We start from the raw sequence: 20,197 nt of genomic DNA, 5'->3' as shown, positions 1-20,197 counted from the left end.
AAGATAAAACCTTACTAAAATAAAACAGAGGTCTGTGACACGACACCATTTTTACAACCCTCTAAGGATACTTACATAGAGCTGTGATCAGTTGTTATCAGAAACAAAAGAAGCCATGTGAATCAAACAAGATGCTCTCAAGAAGGAGTACATGTTTGATCTCAGCAATTCAAAAGATTAGAAAACCAACGCAGGGTAAATTACACACCTTGTAAATTCTGGTGAATGCATCGCAGGGGGGCCCGCAGACTTCAGAGGAAAACAAATGGAGAGATCTCTGAGACACAATACCACTTGCACTTCAAAGCCTGTTCAGAGATGAGAGGAGACAGAAAGGTTGCTCCTGCTCTGATAAAACTTCAAGCCACATTTCAGTCACATGGATTTCTCTTTTCTCTCATTTTGATAATGTCAGTTTATGCTGTCTTAAAGATGAGCAAGCATGGCAAACATTTTCAATTACAAAATTATTTTTGTATATTGATGAATCATAAAAAGTCTTATTTTCTTAAAATAAGTTTAAAAAAAACCTTTAAATGTGTGGTGCCATTGCTTTATATTTTAATTTGATGTAGATTTTAGTGTTTATTACAGTGCATAATTGCCGTTTAATCCAAGGCACTGTAAACATCTCTGTAAAAATAGTTTTTGTCTATTACTGGATATTAAAATGTTTTATTTCAGCATTTGTCCAGAATAAATCAGCAAGATTTTCAGAGCCAAGTCATTTTTCTTAATTCTAGTGCAGCAATTGACTTTATTCTGTCTGGCTTCAAGATTTGGACAAGATAAGATACTGTCTATAAAAATGTTAAAACAATATTTGGTAAGATGGAAACTTTTGCAGTGCATTGGAGCAAACATTAAATAATTGATAAAATAAACACAACTTTATCAGCAATCAGACAAATAAACAGTTCGTGCCACTTCTCTGTTCTTTACTTGACTACATCATCTTGCTGTTGGGGCACAGACTCTTTATGTGAGGTTCCCCCGTGGTCATACATGGCTGGGAACATTAAGGCAGCTATACAAGGGGGAAAAGAAAAAAATATCATGGTCTTGCCGTCCCACAGGCCGTGGAGAAATGAAGCAGAGAAGGGGAGGGGGGAGGGCTGAGGTCATTGACTGAGGTCTGTTTGAGGGTTGTTGCGGTTCTTAGCAGGAACAACTTGAACAACACCAAAATTGCAGCGTTTCACGACATCCCATCCCCTCAGCCTTCCCCGAGGTCTGGAGAGGTCAGAGGGAGATATTGCCAGTAACTGAGAGCGAGGTGTCAACCCCTCCCACCATTGTCAATGGGGCCACATCAGAGTGACTGCATCCCTCTTCACCCTCCAACTCCACTTCCCTTATTCACCATTCTGTGGTTTGTATTTGACTTGGGTTCTACAGGTTGGTTTTTATCACCCGCCTCACCCCTCCCCACCACTCTGAATTGTACCCCCGGAGGTGTTTATGGGAAGGCTGACAGGATGTTCGGCCCACCAGGAGATCAAAGTCTCCTCTTCAAGTAAATGTGCTGTTGCTCACTGTGACCTTTTCAACTCTAATAGGGTTAACATCACAGACGCATGCAAGGCTGGGATTACAGTAGAGGAGCTGGATGATCTACGCCGTGGCAGCGGATCAGTTTCCTTCCTGCTGCGGTTCAAACAAGAATCAGAGCTCATTTTTCAGTAATGGGTGCTCATCCTCAGGATATGGGCTCTGCTTCACAGAAAAGAGGATTCCTACATATGAGTGGGCAGTCACAATTATTTGCCATATTAGGACAATTTCACCAGAGAGCATTAAGACTCTGAATGCAACTTCAGATACAAACAGATGGAGTGGATGGAGGAAACAGACAGACGAACAGACGATCACAATTCCTGTTGTAAATAACCGGGTCTAAGTTATAAGGAGCACAGGCTGCTTGATTTTTTTTTTCAAAAACAGTGTATTTTCAACATCTTCCAAGAACAATACAAAGGCTAAATAATAGTGGTTTAAGAAAAATGGATCAAGTCCAAATTCAAGGCAGTGCTGGCCTTCACTTAAGGCTTTTCTGTGTCATTTTGAATCCAAACCAGGACATTTGAACAACAAATAATATCAAAGTCATTATACACAGCATGACTCAAACCTACATTTTAATAGAGGACTGTTGACCCAATTGCATAATGAAGCCTCCATTAATTTAACTTAAGGCTACACGTATAACTGCATATGTACGTGGAATATTACATTCATAACACTTACAGCAAAACAATGCAGTGTTACGTGAATTGATATCAGAATGCACAATAGTAAACTAGATTATCAACTGTGGACTTGAACAGTTGCTTACGAAAAAACAATCTTTTATATTCAGACCGTCTCAATTTGCACACACTATCTCATCTTATAGTTGTGTTGTAATTTGAATAAAATGTGATTTAAGACTATTGTACTGATTCTGAATTTGTTTCTTTTATCCTTGCTTACATTTATGGTTATTCTGAGGATCACTTACAAAGACTAGGTAATTTGTATGTGTGCACCATGTTATGGTTATTGCATTTGCCCAAATAGTTCCCTTTGTCTCTCTTCTGTCATGACACTGCATAACAACCACTTTGTTCCAGCCACAGTAAAAGAAGCTGGCAGGAAGTGAATTCCTCTGAAGCTCACTCACAGACTTTCTGCTCACATGTTTCAGAGTCATCAGATGTTTTCAGTGCTTCCTAAACAGTACGATACCAGTACAGGCAAGTATGTGCATCCAGCCAGCACTTTACTGAGTTCATTGACAACCTCTGATCCACATCTGAGTCATAGTAGAGTCGTAAGGTGTTTTCAAATCAGATCAGCAGGTACACAATCTGACATATAGAGATCTTACATAGGAATAGATTATTGGAATTCAGTGTTTATACATGGCTCAAGACACAAGCTAAAAAAGGCACTTTTCGGATCAAATAAAAGAGGGGTATAATCATGTGAAGAACAGAGTAATAACAAAACAAGTATGGACACATTTGTAAAGGGCCTTTACTCCATTGTGTGTAAGGCTCCCCTCTTGAGCGTCACTGCATCCAAGCTCCATGATGACGATAAAAAGTGAACATATTTCACATACTTGACCATTAAAGCAGTGATTGCTTTAATTGTAACAGTTTTACATTGCTTGGAGCCTGAATGAATGCAGAATTATACACTGTGGTATTGGTGGTGCACTTCTGGTGCAGCAAATCCTGATGTTGACAGATCACAACACAGCATTGGTTCACTAGTGATCAGTCACCCTATGTGTCCTTCTTTACAGACTCAACCCTCTTGTGGTATTTACCAGTACTGCAGTATGGAAATCGCAAGCAACATCTACTGTAGTTTTTCAAGTTTCCAGGAGTATTAAGAAGGTGCCATTGCCAGACAATGTCTTTGGGACATTCAACAGCACAGGAATCACAGCAGTTCCTCTGAGAAGAAGTAAACCAAGAACATGGAGCCTGGGGAGTTCACAGCATTACTTCTCTCTGTGTATGAGGCTGTATGTCTATCAGCGCAAGTCACATCCCTGAAATATGACTCACTGCACACGCAGTCCAACAGCAGTTCACAACCTCAAAACACTGAGCTCTTGTCCATCCACACAACAAGGCCACTCTTTGGAATGATGCTGATTAAAAACAGTACACAACTGTGAATGAAATACACAATAAAATATAAAATCATTTAAGAATAAAAAAGTGCTCAGTGAAAAGTTGCTCTCTCAGAGAGATCAGTGGCTGAAAAAAGGATAGTTTCCCAGCATGGAAAGGAAGGAAGGCCTTGTCGAGTCTGGAGAGCATCTTGGTGGTGCAGATATCTGCAACCCACAGAGTCCTCAGAGTTCCTCCGCCATTGCTCATCTCATTTGCCAGCATTCTCAGTGGGATTGTATTCGGTTTCGCCTGATGATACCTGAGAGATGCGGCGTGTGGAGCCCCACAGGCGACGGGGGAATTGTCCTGAGCGAACCTGAGAGCAGGAGGGGTAACATGTTAATCCTCACTTGAGGGCTAAAACAGAGATGTTAGATTAAAGACGCTCAATTATCATCTGAAAAACTTGGTTCTCAACAAGTACTTAGCATATGATTACCCCCCCCCCACACACACACACACACACACACTCACACATACAAACACGCACCACCCCACTCCCGCATCTCACAAACACTTGATGTCCTGCTTCTCACCTCCTCTGGCTTCCCTGCCCCCACCACAATTAACTTCCCGTCCTCTAGTCCCACTAGGATGTGGCTGCACTCTTTGGTGACAGACACACTCCTCACAGGAACCTTCAAGGCCAGGGGCGTTACCAGAGCATCCAGGCTTTCGAACAGACAAGAGTTAGAATGCAAAAACCACATTTTTAGACATACATGCTGCAAATTACACTCTAAATTTCTTTACCTATATAAATCTCGTATGTGGAGGCTGCCCTGCATGGTCCCCAGGGTGATGTATTCAGACACCAGGTGGACAGCAGTCACCTGCTCCTCCATAGTGAAGGAGGACAGCAGACAGCCGTTTACTGAGTAAACATGAATGGAGTACTTGCCCTGTAGGAATAAGCAGAATTTTGGTATTAAGCAGGTTGAGAAACCTGTTTTAGCATGCGTTTCTACTTGTGTTTGTACATGCACTGTACTGTATGTATTCATGTACCTTTCTGTTAGAGCGTTCCTCCAGCGAGGTCTGTACCACAGTGTGGCCCTCCATGCCCACCTGGAGCTCAGAAATCTGGGCAGGTACACAGCTATCACCAGGAGGCCGCAGCGTTCGCAGGAACTGGCCCCGTCGCACAGTGTGCACTATCACGGTCCCATCCTGATACACAATAAACAGCGAGTGAGGCTCCATAAAGATGCAACAACATCTACACTTTTTTGTGTCTATGACGTAAACCGCTCTCTACTTTTTGTGCATTTTTGTATACGTTTCCTTGTTTCGCAATACAAACCAGGGTTTTTAAACTAAAGCCACATGGATTTATAAGTAGCTAATTTATTGGAGTTTTGGCAATGTGTCATGCTGCAACTTTTGGCAACAGACTCCACACAGACCAAAGTAAAGCCCCTAAAACTACAGCTAGGCATATGCATCTTCTCTAATTTAAACACCAGTTAGGACCACATGAAAAAGATAGCTCTAAATAGGAGTCATTAAAAACGTTGGTTTGCCCATGGGTTAATTTTCATTACATTAAGCTTCCCAGGTATGAACAACTGCTGGCAACATGTGTCTTTTTATACCTATAAAGTGTGTGTTTTGAGGGTTGTTTCCTGTAGCTGCTACAGATTACATTCTCACTTATAATGAACCACATCACAGTTTGCTTGGAGAACATCCAAGTAGCATTTTCAAGCATATTGTGGTTATTTAGGTTGAACAGCACTTTTCACACCTGCACAAACACACACATAATAGTTTCTATCACTATAGAGTGGAAACGATTACTCTACTAATCAGTTATCCACAGAAAATCACAAGAAAATCATCTCATCATCATGTCTCTGACCTTTGACCCTGAGACAGCCATGTCCAGTTCAGTGCTGATGGCGACGCAGGTGACCTCCTGGTCGTGTCCACAGAGAACCTGCACCGGTCGAGGAGACAGGCCGCTGGAGAAGCCACCCTGAAGGACAAAAGTCATAATGTTGACAGCAGCTTGTAATTATTTGTACAAAGTAAGTGAATCAGATGAGAACAGAGATTTGAAGATGTGTACCTGCTGTAGAACCTGCCACACTATACAGGATGTGTCCCTTGATCCAGAGATGAGGTAGATGCCACAGAGATCCAGAGCCAAGCAAGTAACAACGTCTTTGTGGACCACAAAAAAATACAAATAAATATACAACATTGAAACAAAGCATATATATAAGTTCGACAAATGACTTCAAGAGCTCACCAATGTGCCGGCAGATCCTGCCCACCAGCTTGCCCTTCCCCAGTTGGGTGACACGGAGACTGCAGTCCCAGTGGCCTCCACTGAAGAGCAGACGTCCATCGTTGGACACCACCAGCACCTTAGTGCTGATCTCCACCCCGGGAGTGAAGGGACCACTCAAGAAACGCTGCGTTCTGCGCCACAAAGCAGGGTTGGAAAAACCAGAGCAAGTTAGGAACAAGAAGTGAGAGTGAGCTGTGGCCTAAATGTGGAGGAGATTTATAATCGGCACATTAAACTGTCATGGCATCTGCAAGTTACAACCTGTGTGAAACCCCGTGTTCCAATAGTCCTAATCCTGATTTATTTTGTGTTTATGTGAACCACGTTCAAGGTCAGTTTAAAATAAGATCCATTAAACCAGATATCAATTACACTACACAGGCTTTGAAGCTTCAGAGACAAAAGGACACCAATATATATATATATATATATATATACACACACACACACACATATATACATATATATACATATACATATATATATATGCATATATATGCATACATATATACATACATATATACACACACATATATACACGTATATATATATATATAGTTTTTAAATAAGTACATAGAAGCTTGTTACTGCTTTATTGGAGTCAGTTTAAGATAGTGTATTTCATTGTTCCTACTCAGAAAAGAGAAAAAGCACCAACTATTGGACACACAACACAATGATCACCTTATAGATGGGAGCCACATGGTTAAGACATTTCTTAGAAAATCTGGGAAACAGATCTTTAAGGGGCTATTTTAGATGTTGGATTACTGTGTAAATCAGTGGGTATATGTCTTTGAGGGCACTTACTTGGGATTAGTCATGCTGGGGTCCTTAGTTAAGGTGAAGTAGTTGGCAATGTTTTTGTCGTATGGCAGCCAGCTGTGTGTCCCTATCAGCCCATTTGAACTAACAGTCACCTGCAGAGAAAAAATGCCATAATACAAAAATGCTAAACCTCAGCTATTCAAAACAAATGTCTTATTCCTGCCATGACTGTAGTGAGTTTTATATGTAACCCTTGTGGAAATGTTCAAGTGAGCATTACCAGTATATCTGAGCCCTGGATGATGAAGGAGCGTGTCTGGTTCTTGGGCACCACTGCCTGGACCAGAGGAAGACCATCACTTACCACCTGATGCACACACAAACACAGAAAACACAGCAACACAACAGTTATTTCTTTACAGTAACTATGAGATCATAATGTGACTGCTTAAAAATATTTTACAACCCACCTCCACAAATGGCCGCAGCTTTTTGAGATGCTCAAAGATATTTAAGGGCATGGCGTCCAGGCGGGCCTGCCGCCTGACTGCGTTCTCAGCTGACATACGAGGAGGATGAGGTTCCTGGTTGGAGATAGGAGCACAATTAACAGAACTTAACAGCATTTTGTTGATATTCAAGGCTTTATCAGAAGCTGTGAATTAGTGTGGGAGGTTTACCTTGAGGAGCTGACAAGGAGTCTGCCCAAAGTTGCTGATGATGCCTTCGAGGGCTTTGCGCTCCGTCTCATTGGCAATTGCGTCCAGATCCACTGCGCCTGCAGAGGAGCCAATCAAGAAGCAATAATGAGTCTCATACAAGAACTCAGAAAGACAATTTTTATATGTAAAGACTAAAGGGTACATTGGGAGCAGAGGAAACACCATTGAAAATGTTTTAGCAGGTTCTGTCTATCACCAGTAAGAATGAGTGTTTGCTTTTGCCTTACCCTCATAGGTGCAGTAGTAGAAGACGTTAAGGGCATTCACTGCCTCTTCGCCTCTCTGCTTGTAACCAAAGATCAGGTCAATCCACTCATGGAGGTGATTGGACACATGCTCACATTCCTAGAGTTTGAAGATACAAGTTGGTGTCACCTTGAATAGTTGTCTTAATACAGTATAGTTCGAAAACTTGAGCACATTTAACAGGCTGTCTAAGCAGTAAGACTGTGGCTGTTTGTGTAAACTCACCAAAGCTTTCCTGTGTTTCCTGATGAAGTCCTCTCTTGATGTGGCCCAGCGAGGCAGAAGAACATCTGCCACTTGGTCCTGAGACATCTGCAAGCATCCCAGGTCGAAGCCTAAAACAGTCACGCAGCAGAGATGCATGAAGTTCTTTCATCAAACACGTTTGCATATCGACAGTGTATCACTTTTATATGTCACAACAAAAAGTAGATTCATTTGCTTCCAAACTGCCGGTTTCCTCACCGTTCATGTTCTGCAGGAATTCTGGGAAGTAGAAAAACTCCGGGATGAGCTCCTTGACGTCGGCTGGACTCTCTATACGAGCCTGCCAGGCTGCTGCCACCGAGTGGAACTGTCGGTCTGCACAGTCAAACCTAAACAACATGCGCTAATATCAGACCGCAGGATACGAGACAATGTGATGAATCATCGTGCACTAGTCGGCCTCCCACCTGCCACTCTGCAGCTGGATATGCAGAGTTGTGAATGGCTCCATGCGGATCATGTAGTGCATGACTCCTGCTGCATTAGAGTAGTGTGTGCCATAGTGGAATTTATCAGTGGTGCCTGCTGGGTCCTCGAAGCTCTCATACCTAGTAACAAACAGAGAAAGTGCTCATTAATTAACACCACACTGATGGTTTTACATGTTTTATCCCATTTTCTAAAAATGATGCATCCTTTACTATAGACATCTTCAGTTTTTCCTACTTTCCATTATAAGCCTGCTGTGACAGATAATCTATCACATTTTGTTGCCTTCATTATTAAAAATTTTTTAGTACTGTTTCAAAAGCTACAATTTGTTGCTCCATTCAACTGCTTCTTCAGCTGAGAATTGACGATTGGCTACTGATCTACAACCCTTTTAATACAAGAAAGAACCAAAATCACAGTGTTATGTTCAAACTTAAAAACTAATTTCTTAGCCTTGACTTTCAATTAGCACTCATTCTTCGTTCAGGCCCCACATCTGTTATCATTATCCTTCTGGCAGGTCGGTCTCAGTCTTAATGAATCTTTTAACCTTAGTATTGATAACCTATTCTTGCCCTGCTGACAACAATAAACCTTAAATGTACTAACAACTGCTGCATTTCTCAAACTCTCTGTTTTTGTTTCTATTCCAACAAGCCTCCAAGATGAGGTCATGTGGCTCAAGTCCTATTTGGCGACATCCACAGTTACTTAATGTCCTCCTGGCTCCAAATTCTTCACACGTTTTATAACCTACATGCATCTTATCATCGTGATTTGTATATACTGTGATTTTGCTTGTCTGTTCTGTACACTCGACATCTATTGCATGTCTGTACGTGCTGAAAGAGGGGTCCTCCTCTGCTGCTCTTTCTAAGGTTTCTTTAAAAGGTTTTTTGGAGGGTGTTTTTTCTTACCCAAATCAAGGAAAATTGTGAGCTATAGAAATAAAACCTGATTTGTCTTTTTAAATAACTACTTACTTTTCCCTGACATTCTGTGCATGGCGAGGGTTGACCACACCTATGGGTTTGGACAAGTCTCTGAAAACCGATGGGTCCTCCAAATCCAGAATGGGAGAGGTATAGTCACACAGGATCCAGGGGAACTAAAGAGAAACAAAAAAAAAACATATCCTCACACTGTAAGCACATCATCTTTTGTAATGAAAAGATAACAGACACGAGCAGTACACAATGTCAGGGGAGATAGAGTGTACTTACCACAGGATACTGTGACAGGTCGTTGTAAGTGCGTCCAGCAATGGTGTTCAGTTGCATCAAATACTCAAAATTGGAGATCTCTCTGCATACCCATTTCTGTTCAACACAACAACATCAGATTGGTCCAACGCAAGAAGCGCAATTCAGGTCATAATAACTTCACAGAGAGGACTGAATTAAATAAACACCTGTGTAAGCCCAGATGCTTTCAGTAGCTCTTGGGGGGAGCGAGAGCCGAAGTAAAACAGGTTGGGAGGCCGCAGCCCCAAGATCCTAGAGTACACTTTGTTTCGTACCTTAAAGGGCAGACATAAAGAGTTTAAGCGCCCCATATGATAAAAACATTTATTTCATTGCAATTACGGAGCAAAAGGAGTTCACTTTGAACTGAGCCTCACCTTCTTTCTGAAGTTGATGAAGTAATGAGCCTGGTCTATGAAGAACAGTTCCAGTGCAGATCGTCGCAGGTTGTAGCGCCTCAAATGGACTTCTCTGAGCTGAGACAGAGGTCTCTTGAAATCACACCCGATTCCTAAAGACATGGATATTATTACACTTCTGTAAGGACCCTTTGAAGAATAGTAAAATAAAATAAAAAAAGTTGGGTGTGATGTTCATGAGAACATATTTTCTTACCTTCCTCCATCTCTTCCTTCTCACTGCTGCCATCGTAGAAGTAAAGATGGTGTGTGGTAACCTCCAGACGACCAGGAACAACCGCCACAATGGTGATGAGCTCACAGTCTTCGGATAAAACCAGTTTTTCTTTCTGGCTCTCGTCTTCTCCCTCCACCCTGACAGCGTTGGAAAAAGTTTTACATTTTCTGGATGACATATTTACAAGCACGTTGTTATTCACACCTACTGGGTCATATTCAAGGATTTTTCAAATATTTTTAAGGTCTGTTTGGTGAAATTGAATGTTTCAGTGGCATGCTGACTGGAGACTCACTTGTTATCCAAAAAGATGTCCTCCTCTCCTAACTGATCATCCTCCATGTCGCTTACTTTTGCTTCCTTTGCAACAGCCAATGGGAGGGGTTCAGAGCTACGAGGGCTGTCGGCCCCTGACGATCACAAGAACAAAAATCTTCAGTGCAGCGTTACTGTATATTGCTTACATGACAAAGGAGCAAAGTGAATATATTTATTCTCAGTGACATACCCATGTTGTCCCTCAGAGCACTGGCCTCACTGTGAGTATCACAATTGTAGTTGGGCACAAGTTTGAGACGCATCTTTGAATAAGTCTCTGCATTTGACAACTTCAATTTCACCTCTGGTTGAACTCTGTCAAAAATAAGGCAAAAGACATCTTACAGTTAAGCACATTCAACAGAAAAACTTTTGTTTTTGTACAAATTAAAGCAAAACAGATCTTGGACTTTTTCCTCTTTCATGGAATCACGTGTAATTCTTGGTCAGAGAGACTTTAAGGCAAATTTAAGGTCAGAGGTTGACATACCTGTTGGCCCATGCTCCTCTCTCACTGGTCAAAAGCCTGCGGAGAGCTTTCCAGTGCTGCCACACCACCCCCTGCTGGCTGGAGCTCTGCTTTTGCCAACTGAAGTACCTGCTGTTCTCACTTCTGACTCGCTTCAGGTAAGGGTCCACGATCATTTCCTGCTTTCACAGACACAAATGTCAGATTAGTAATGTAATAGGTTGACCCTGCATTTTATCAAGCTGTTATATGGCGGTGTTTATTGCACGAAGTCCAAACGTTTCATAACCTGAAACTTAGTCTTGCTGTCTGATCGGTCTTTGTCCCGTTTGAATGCTGTACTCATCAGATCATCGAAGCAGGAATTCCAGAAATTGGACATGATGTCATGGCTCCTCCCAAATGTGTCCTGCTTGTACTGCTCCATCGTGGGCTGAACCTACAGGCATTAGGACGGCATTAACACAGAAGGACAACTCAACAAAGTATAAAACCTTGACACAAAGACACAGACCAGAAGTCAAGATAAACTGGTGACATCAGGTTGGCAACAAACACTTATATAATAAAATCACTCTAAATAAAAAAAAAAGGAATACACATATAAAATTACATACAAATTAGACCTTAGACAATGCGTTTACACTGTTAAGTTTCCCATAATTCAACCTTTCTAAAAATGCAAAGGTTAATTTTGTGTTTTTCAATATGTAAATGTTACTTATTACAATTCCTAAAGTAGAATACTGTATGTTTAATATATAAAACAGGGTGATTCTAGTTGAATGAATCAGAGACAGGATGGAAACATACTTCCCCATTTCTGTAACAGTTTCCCCTTATTTATTTACAGTATTGTATTAGAGTAGCTATTTTTACAACTACTCCACTGTTTAAACTCATGTGCTGTTTTTCTGTCCTCTTGCAGCCTTACCATTCCCTGATGTTGTATAATAATAGGTAACCTCATCAAACTACGCTATACATTCATGTTAAACAAATACATGAGGTAAACTGCATACACAGCAAAAGCATACACACTGAGACATACATGCTAGAGAAATCAGCCTGGGCCAAGTTTCAAAACCGTCATTGCAGCCAAAGTTATGCCATACTGCCTAATGTATTGCAGGATCGTATACAAAAGTAATCTAAACAAAACAGATTTATGAACATGCACTGTCACACAGAGGGATGATAAATCCACATCTCGGCTAGCTCAGCTGGTCAGCGTGTCTGGCATCCGTTCATAAAGTATCTCAGCTTCAACTTTGAGCATAAACTGATCTCTGCTTAAAATACATTGAAGGTCAGCTAGGTTGTTTTTTTTACTTTCCAAACTTGTGATAACATTTCATACATTTGGATTAAATGTCTCAGCCACCCACCAGGAGATAACTGGTCAGACCAGGAGGCAAGGTTGTGAAAATCCTGAGTGTACACGAACATGACAAAAAACAGAGACAGCAGTATCTGAGAGCAGATTGTTAATTATACCTGCTTAGTCATACCAAACACTGGAGAGGTGGCTCTCTAGAGACACTAAACATAAGATAAATGAATTTTAAATGCAAGCCAAAACACTGACCTGCTGCTGGTAAAACCCCTGCCACTCCAGCGTGTCACAGTAAGCCTTCAGGTCCTGGGCGAAGGTGGTGCTGCCATTGGTGATGGGCAGGTTGGGCAGTAGGCTTTGGAGGGTGATGGGGTCAGCATGTTGGTCGAGCAACGTCCGCACAATGGGCACCAGCTGGGGGAAAGTCTCTGCATGTCCACAGTTGGTGCTGTCCATTACACCTCCTGGCCACAGGGGGGCGCCCAGCTGCCCCAGTAGGAAGCACACCTCCTCCCAGCTCAGACACAGGACCGTCTGGAGAAGGCTGTGGAGCTTCAAATAGGCCATTTCACACACCTGAAGAGAGGCAAGAAGCAAATCACCTGCTATGTTTCTAGCAGAGAACCTATCCATGCAGTTCATAAAACCATATCATAGACAAACATGTATATGTAATGGTGTTCTACGGTGCTCCCTAGGATCTACGCTCGTCGTAAGAGGACGTCTTTGTCGAGGAGGATTTAAACAGTGGTGGAAGAATAAAACCACACTGTAAACATATTAATTATACAAGTAAAATTTCTGCATTCAAAACTTGACAAAAAGTACAAAAGTATTGGTAGTATTAGTATTGGGAGTTCAGTAGTTTACCCCACATTATACAGCAGCATCATATTTTATAAGTTGATCATATGCTTTGTATCAAAAAGTAACACAGCTATCAGATTAATGTAGTAGAACAAGACTAAATAAAGTACAATAGCATAAACCTGAAATACAAGTACCTCATAACTGCACTAGTGCAGTACTAGTAATTAGTAAGTAAGAGGTAAATGTATTTAATTATATTCCAAAACTGGACTTAAAATAGGTATATTAGTGTATTTTAATGTGTATATCCATTCAACTTAAACAGGACCAGGCTGGTTTTATTTCCAAGAGAGCCACATCTGTTTATGTCAGGGTGAAATTAAACACATTTATATCAAATCTGACATTTCGGAAAACAAATAGCATAAGGGGGAGTTGTACTACTTCGGAGATGAACACAACCAGCAGCTTGTGATGGAAAGCCTTATGGTCAGTTCATTTACGACTGCTCGCTCTATTCCACAATCCTGCAGCAAGAGCGGCAGTCATAACTCTAAGAGGAGCTGCCCTTTCATACACAGCACTCCCTAAGAGGAATGACGGCAATGTCTTTGAAAAGAAACCCATAGAAGGCCTGGTATTTTCAAACTGGCTTTATCTGAGTGTGCTTATCAAGTTAAATAAATACTGTAAACCCCCTTCAGATTTATTTTCTGTAAAGTTCAATCGCACAGATGTTTGGGTTGTAAAAGACATGTACAGTGAGAAATATTTGACATTTATGGCTGGTGTATTTGACTGGGTGATGGAAAAGACGAGTTGTGCGTGCAGCTGACCGGTGAGTGCAGCTGTTGGATGTATCCAGTGATAATACGCAGGCCGATCTGAGCCATTTCCTTGAGTTCTGTGTTTCCGGGGGTGCCAGGGGTGCTATGCCATGCCTGCAACTTGTCCAGCAGGTTCACCACCCCTTCAAAGATCTGCAATACAAGAGCAAATCTCAACAAAGGAGCCAACAAAAAGGCTAGACCTGTTTCCACACCTTGCAACATCTACGACAAACTCAAGCCATTCAGTACATTAAACAGAGCCTAACATGCAGTTAAAAGACGATTCAGATGCTACCTACACCCAACCATGACTCCGCACCCTCGAGTAACACAGGGCAGGACTGACTTTTAACACAGTAAATGACAACAATCACACTCAGCTGTCCAAAGTGTATCGGCTTAAGACTCTTACTTATCTAATGTAACCACAAACTACATCAACACAACATTAACACAATGTAGGATGGAAAGTTGATCGCAATGTTTGACATTCAAAGTTTCATTCTGCATCTGAATAATTTTAATCACAGCCCAAACACAAACTATAATAGTTTCTTTTAAATATTACGCGACTAAACAGTGTTCTTGGAGGTTTTATGTGGAACAGTTTGATATCATTAAATAGTACTGCGCTGATACAGACAATACTATAACCAATTGAAAGAATTTCTTGGAAGGCAACACCCTTGACTGTGCTGCACACAGCGTTTGACAGTGTGTGTCGCCAGCTTAGTCACTGCAAAACCTGCTGTATTGCTTTTTGGCAAAAAGGGATCTGATTGAAGAACAACTGAAGTGGACTGTTGCTCTCAGGACTGAGCGTTTGTAATTCATCAGTAATTCAGTCATTTAAATTCCGCTGGTGTTGAGTGTTTATAGAAAGCAAACATGCAGCCTGCCCTGCATTGATATGAAATTACATTAACCCTTTCATGCACAGAGGTCACTACAGTGCACATATATTCAAAAGCTGTTTTCTTGTATATGCATGAGTTTTGATGGCATAGTTGCACATCAGCCACTACAGTGGATGCTATTGCATCATCTCATACACTGCTACCCAGTGGCAAACCATTGCAAGTGAAAAAAAAAAAGAGTGAAACCAAGATGGTCGACAGACAGCCAGAAACACCAAGTTGCTAATTTTTTTCTGTTCAAACCTTCTATAAAAAGAGACCCTTGCAGGTAAGAAAAATATGGTGACATCAAGTAACATCCAAGGAGTCATGCAATTGCTAAATTTTCCAAGTATTGATTTTATATAGGGAAGAAATTATGATTAAACTCATGTCCACTGAATTGTACATCATGCATCACTAGCTATATTTCAGCTACTGGACATGTAAATATATCTTTATAAAATTGAAAAAAAAATAAAGTTCAAACCTTGTTTTTCAAGCCTAAAGATGAATACAAACACTTAGTAAAAAAATCCTGACTGAGGTTATCATAATTCATGCATGACAGGGTTAATTAGAAATTACAAAAGATGGTGAAGGTCTGTGAGATTCACTACATTATATATCATTATAATAATCTTTGCACATTTGATTTTAATATACATTTTATTTTGAAATTTCCATTTTCACATATAAGAGCCCGTGCTGGTACAATTTATAAACAGTGGAAAACATGAGGGATTTAAAGTTAATGGGTTTCTAAGCTGCTTTATAGTGGTTTGTACTCAAACATTTCTTTTCTTTATTTTTTGAGATATAAGTTGTATCAGTCTGTTTTTGATCGGTCACTTCTTGAACTGTATGTTGATAAGATCAGGTTTAAAGTTGAAATCATGGATGATGGAGTAAACACTAGTGAAATCTGATATTTTAAGGTTTGGTTTGGATTATTGAAGATATTCTTATTTAGTTGTAAAACACAGCATGTCAGACTTTGTCAAGGACAAAATGATAAAGTCCTGGGTCTACTTATTTGTTCTTCCTAACAGATTTTATCAGTGGTGCTTATGGGATTTACCTTTTCACTCCACAGTGTGTGGTTGTCTGTGCCCTCAGAAAACAGGAAGTCCTGCAGCAGCCTGAGGAGGCGAACCAGACTGGGACAGAAAGGCAGGGTCACTCCCTGGGCGTCCCTCAGGTCTGACAGAGACGACTCCAGCATCATCTCCAACAGACTGGTTACACAGAATGGCAAAAAGACTGTGAATGCGTCACCCTAATGTTGACATGATAACATTTCTGGATATTTAGACAAAAGAGGACACGGCTGAAGGTGTGGTTCAGTTTTCCACTGCGAGTCGGCCTCACTGCCAACTCATGTGTTTGTCTCTGAAGGAAAATACATTTGAAATCTTTGTCACTGACCTGCGCTTGATGTCATCAGGAGGGCGGACCAGTTGGCAGGAGGAGCCCAGTTTTGTGAGAACAGAAAAGACCTGTCCTCTCTCTCTCCACACCACATCCTCTGCGCCCTCCGCCCCGCTGCGGCTCCACAGCACGGAGAAGACAATGTTGGTGAGCAGGTTACACAGCTCCTCCTCTGGTGTCTGCTGTAACGCAAACAACAGTTAGTACCTAAAACAATAAAGTCTCATAACAAAATGACGAAAAATAGACTTGGTATATCAGTAAAATATGAGCGGAGGAAGCCGCCATACCTGTGGGTTGGACGTGTTGGAGATTGTGTCTCCAGTAGGAGGGTCTGTCCCATAGCTGGTGTCATCCAGCACGTTAGACAGACTGGAACTCTTCCTGGGTCTGAGTGGGGGAAAGGGTTTACAGTGCTCTAAAGGAGACGGTGTGTTTGTCAGACTACCTGCAGGAGTGTGTGTGCCAGTCTCTCCCATGCCCACTAGCTCCAAATCAAAGGGCGATGTACCAAAGGGGGAGAGGGGCTGGTAGTCTCTCCCCTCCTCGTAGGGGCGAGATGACGTGATATCAACTGCGTTGGAGATGGAGGATGAGTGGCTCCCCTGATCCACTGAATCGAATGACTTAAAAGTGAGGGAGCCGGTGAAGTTTTTAAGCGGGCCTCCGCCCCCACTCAGAGGCGACTGGGATAAATCAGAAAATCCCTCAGAGATGTCCCGCTGACCAGACTCATCCTCCTCCTCGTCCTCGATGTCCTGTGAGGTGCGGTAGCTCAGGAAGATGTCCGTGTGTGTGTCCTCTATGACCAGAGACTGATCCCTGCGCAGCGGTGGCCGGTAGTTTGGTTCAAAGGAGCTGTGGGTGCTGGAGTCTGCGATGCTGGCAGCGCGGGACTCGTAGGACTCTTTCACGTAGAGCTTGGTGAGAACACCCTGCCAGCCAGGCTGCTTAGCGAGCTGCTTCACATAATCCTCATTGGAGTAGATCAGATGAAAGAGCTGGGGTAATATCAGAGGGAGCAGAGGAAGAGCTTGTTTTCATTCTTGAGATGATAAATAAGCTTATGGTGAAACTTCACACTTAAAAGTTGACTGTGTTAGTTATATCAGAGTATGACTTGTGAGCAGACTGACCTTGCGACAGACGTCCAAGCGGACAGTGAGGTCAGCTCGGTGGGACAAACAGACCACGGCCAGGAGGTCTCTGAAGTTAGGGCTGGCATCTGTGGGGTAGCAGCCAATTTAATTTCAAAACCCTTTGAAACCTAGTTTTTTGGCTTTCTGCTATACATAAAGAGAGAACTAAATATCTTCCCAAATTAGAACGACACTGGTGAATTCACAAGAAAGATTTCTGTATATGTGTGCCTTATGCAGGGTATTTAAAGGCAATATATTAGAGGTCTGCGATTTCCTAATAACATCAAGAAAGTTTTGTGTAGAAGATCTGTGTAATTTAGCTCTAAATAAAGGATTTTTTCTAAAGAACTGCTTCATTTAGGTAAATATTAATCCATTATTCAACTACGACAGGAAACTTCATTTTCTATATGTATTGAATTCTATGTCTACAAATGTCACAACTGTTGCAAATGTTTAAGAGGTTAATAAAGACTTTATGGACTCCTATGGGTTTTTTGCTTTTGTTACCAACGAAACACAAATGACAATGAAATCTAATCAAACCATACACACACAGTCCTGATGAAGAAGATGAGTTTTGGAGCATTTAAATTCTTTAACTTCTATCTTGAATTTTGACCTGTTTAATCCATCCATTGTCTATACTGCTTATCATTAAGTGATGCGGACTGGCTGGGGATCACACTGAGCGAAAGGCGGCATTCACCCTGGACTGGTCGCCACTCAATCACAGGGCAGACACATAGAGACATAACTTATCTAATGTCATAGAGAAATACTTAAGATTTGAAAGTACATTTTCAGGTGCTTTAACATTTAAATAGTCTCTTTTGTTTCACAGCTGTCCCTTTGAAGGTAACTAGACCCTACCTGTAGCGAGGACCTGCTCGTACAGACATCGCACTGTGGTCATGGTTACTGGAAGGTCTTCGAGGAAACACACCAGGCCCAGATAGCCAAAATCCTTCAGCTTGATGCGCTGCTTGTTGCGCTCAGATACTCGTTCGCTTTTGAGGATTTTGTATAAAACCTGCCACATTAAAGCGAAACTGTGTCAGAGTTTGGACAACATATCACAAGTGAGTTTGCAGTAAAAAGCACAAATCAGTCCAGTGATAAACTGAATTAAATTGAACTAAATTAATGCTCTCACCCTGAAAACTCTCTCTCTGGCCTCGTCCCCAAAACTTGGAGTGAGCAGCAAGCTATACAGCTGCTCCACGCCCCAGTCCAGCAGCACAGCCTGCACCTGCTCACGAGGAGGGCTGCTCCTCAAGAGTTCATACAGCACATCGAGGGCCCGCACTACCTGATTGAGAAGGGAGAGAATCATGATGAAAGAGACGAAAAGGGAGGATATAGTACCAAGAAATATGGATTAGGGAGGATAAAGCTTTAAGTGGTCACGAGGAGTTTGGAAGTACAGAGATGCCAAAAAGTGAGACTTTAAAAAAAAAAAGTCAGTGTGGAATGAATGAAATATCACAATGAAAAGGTCAAATGATAACAAAATGAAACTCCCTAAAGAAACAGATAAACATACCTGTTGCTCCTCTCCTACAGTCAGAATGAAGGCGAGGACACTGTGAAGCTCCTCTGGTGTAGGAGACTTGAGAAAGTCTTTCAGCAAGGCGAACAGAGAGGTTTGAATTGTCTGCTTTTCATCAGGCAGAGGGCTTCCGTCTTTCTCCGCACTGTGGCCAAAGAAATTAGTAAATAAATAAATAAATAATCATCTCATAAGCAGGTAAAATCATGGTTTGAAATAGACACAATAGATAATAGAGAAGAATTCTCTCAATACATATTGTAGTGGACATCTGTGTCTTAATTTGAAACCATATAGTGGATGTTGAAGGTTCACCTGTAGTACGTGCGAATGGTATCTAGGACGTACTGGACCCCATACTTCCTCTTCAGGCGCTGCTTGCCTTTGTTTATTACAGATGACAGGTACTGCACATGGGCTTTGGAAGAAAAAGAATACTGTTGTCATCTCCCTTCACTTTGACATTTAGAAATGTCAAACCAATATGTGAGGTTGTACCAAAGAAGTGCATTAATTTACAAAGCAGGGTACTGTACTGCAGCCTCATGCACCGATTCACTTTTTAGTCCTTGTCACAACGTGAACTCTATTCTATCTCTGCTCTATGGTGCTTTCAGCCTCCATATACATATAAAAGGGGCACAAACAGCTTCGGTAGACATGAAAAGGTTCACAGGTGCATTACTTGACAACACAAGGACTGCTTATGTCTCACCCAGACAAACAGCAAAATGGCTTTTAGTCCAGATGCGGAAATCAAAGAGCAGGTGCTGGTAGAGTTGCTGTAGAAGTGGGCTGTTGCCCTCGTTGAAAACCTGCTCCAGCAGCAGCTGACATGCCATTAAAACGTTCATGTCGATCATGCTGCCAGGAACCTGCAGTAGAGGAAGCACAGAGGTGCAGTTTTTAAGTGTGTTTGAGTTTAAGTCTGTTTCCATTTATTTGAATTTATCTGCCTGTTAATTTATGAGTTTGTTAAGAGCCTATTTTTAGTAACACTTAGAAGCAGATGAAGTGTTACTCTCAGCTTAGTGCGGGTACAGTCCAAGTGTTTCTGTTCAGTGTACACTGTATGTGTGTTTCTGTCTTTGCCACTGCCAAACCTGAAACCCTGTGTGATTATTAGGACAT

At 41.7% G+C, this 20,197-nt stretch overlaps 1 protein-coding gene across 2 annotated transcripts in view; it reads right to left on the bottom strand.

The window, feature by feature from the left end:
* Positions 1–3,000: 3,000 nt before the first annotated feature.
* The window catches only part of nbeal2 (neurobeachin-like 2), a 33,766-nt gene continuing 16,569 nt past the window's right edge, over positions 3,001–20,197 (bottom strand). Inside the window, exons 21-55 of one of the 2 annotated variants that reach the window (XM_070834688.1) lie at positions 19,782–19,941; positions 19,382–19,484; positions 19,061–19,211; positions 18,671–18,826; positions 18,388–18,547; positions 17,509–17,597; positions 16,663–17,373; positions 16,370–16,554; positions 16,023–16,179; positions 14,052–14,195; positions 12,658–12,981; positions 11,359–11,508; positions 11,091–11,248; positions 10,791–10,915; positions 10,578–10,692; positions 10,262–10,419; positions 10,024–10,157; positions 9,814–9,921; positions 9,626–9,721; positions 9,386–9,510; positions 8,378–8,518; positions 8,169–8,299; positions 7,929–8,038; positions 7,685–7,802; positions 7,416–7,513; positions 7,206–7,319; positions 7,016–7,102; positions 6,778–6,887; positions 5,926–6,098; positions 5,743–5,837; positions 5,533–5,649; positions 4,680–4,841; positions 4,425–4,573; positions 4,208–4,343; positions 3,001–3,987 (exon numbers count right to left, since the gene is read on the bottom strand). In XM_070834688.1, coding sequence (XP_070690789.1) covers positions 3,880–3,987; positions 4,208–4,343; positions 4,425–4,573; positions 4,680–4,841; positions 5,533–5,649; positions 5,743–5,837; positions 5,926–6,098; positions 6,778–6,887; positions 7,016–7,102; positions 7,206–7,319; positions 7,416–7,513; positions 7,685–7,802; positions 7,929–8,038; positions 8,169–8,299; positions 8,378–8,518; positions 9,386–9,510; positions 9,626–9,721; positions 9,814–9,921; positions 10,024–10,157; positions 10,262–10,419; positions 10,578–10,692; positions 10,791–10,915; positions 11,091–11,248; positions 11,359–11,508; positions 12,658–12,981; positions 14,052–14,195; positions 16,023–16,179; positions 16,370–16,554; positions 16,663–17,373; positions 17,509–17,597; positions 18,388–18,547; positions 18,671–18,826; positions 19,061–19,211; positions 19,382–19,484; positions 19,782–19,941 — 5,358 coding nt within the window. In that variant the 3' untranslated portion in view covers positions 3,001–3,879. The remainder of the gene's footprint in view (positions 3,988–4,207; positions 4,344–4,424; positions 4,574–4,679; positions 4,842–5,532; positions 5,650–5,742; positions 5,838–5,925; positions 6,099–6,777; positions 6,888–7,015; positions 7,103–7,205; positions 7,320–7,415; positions 7,514–7,684; positions 7,803–7,928; positions 8,039–8,168; positions 8,300–8,377; positions 8,519–9,385; positions 9,511–9,625; positions 9,722–9,813; positions 9,922–10,023; positions 10,158–10,261; positions 10,420–10,577; positions 10,693–10,790; positions 10,916–11,090; positions 11,249–11,358; positions 11,509–12,657; positions 12,982–14,051; positions 14,196–16,022; positions 16,180–16,369; positions 16,555–16,662; positions 17,374–17,508; positions 17,598–18,387; positions 18,548–18,670; positions 18,827–19,060; positions 19,212–19,381; positions 19,485–19,781; positions 19,942–20,197) is intronic. The other variant, XM_070834689.1, reaches the window with a different exon arrangement.

Source organism: Pempheris klunzingeri, chromosome 8, assembly GCF_042242105.1.
Source record: "Pempheris klunzingeri isolate RE-2024b chromosome 8, fPemKlu1.hap1, whole genome shotgun sequence".
In the NCBI taxonomy this organism is placed as follows: domain Eukaryota; kingdom Metazoa; phylum Chordata; class Actinopteri; order Acropomatiformes; family Pempheridae; genus Pempheris; species Pempheris klunzingeri.
Note: the sequence above shows the minus strand (reverse complement) of the source record. Positions and strands in the feature narration are given on the sequence as shown.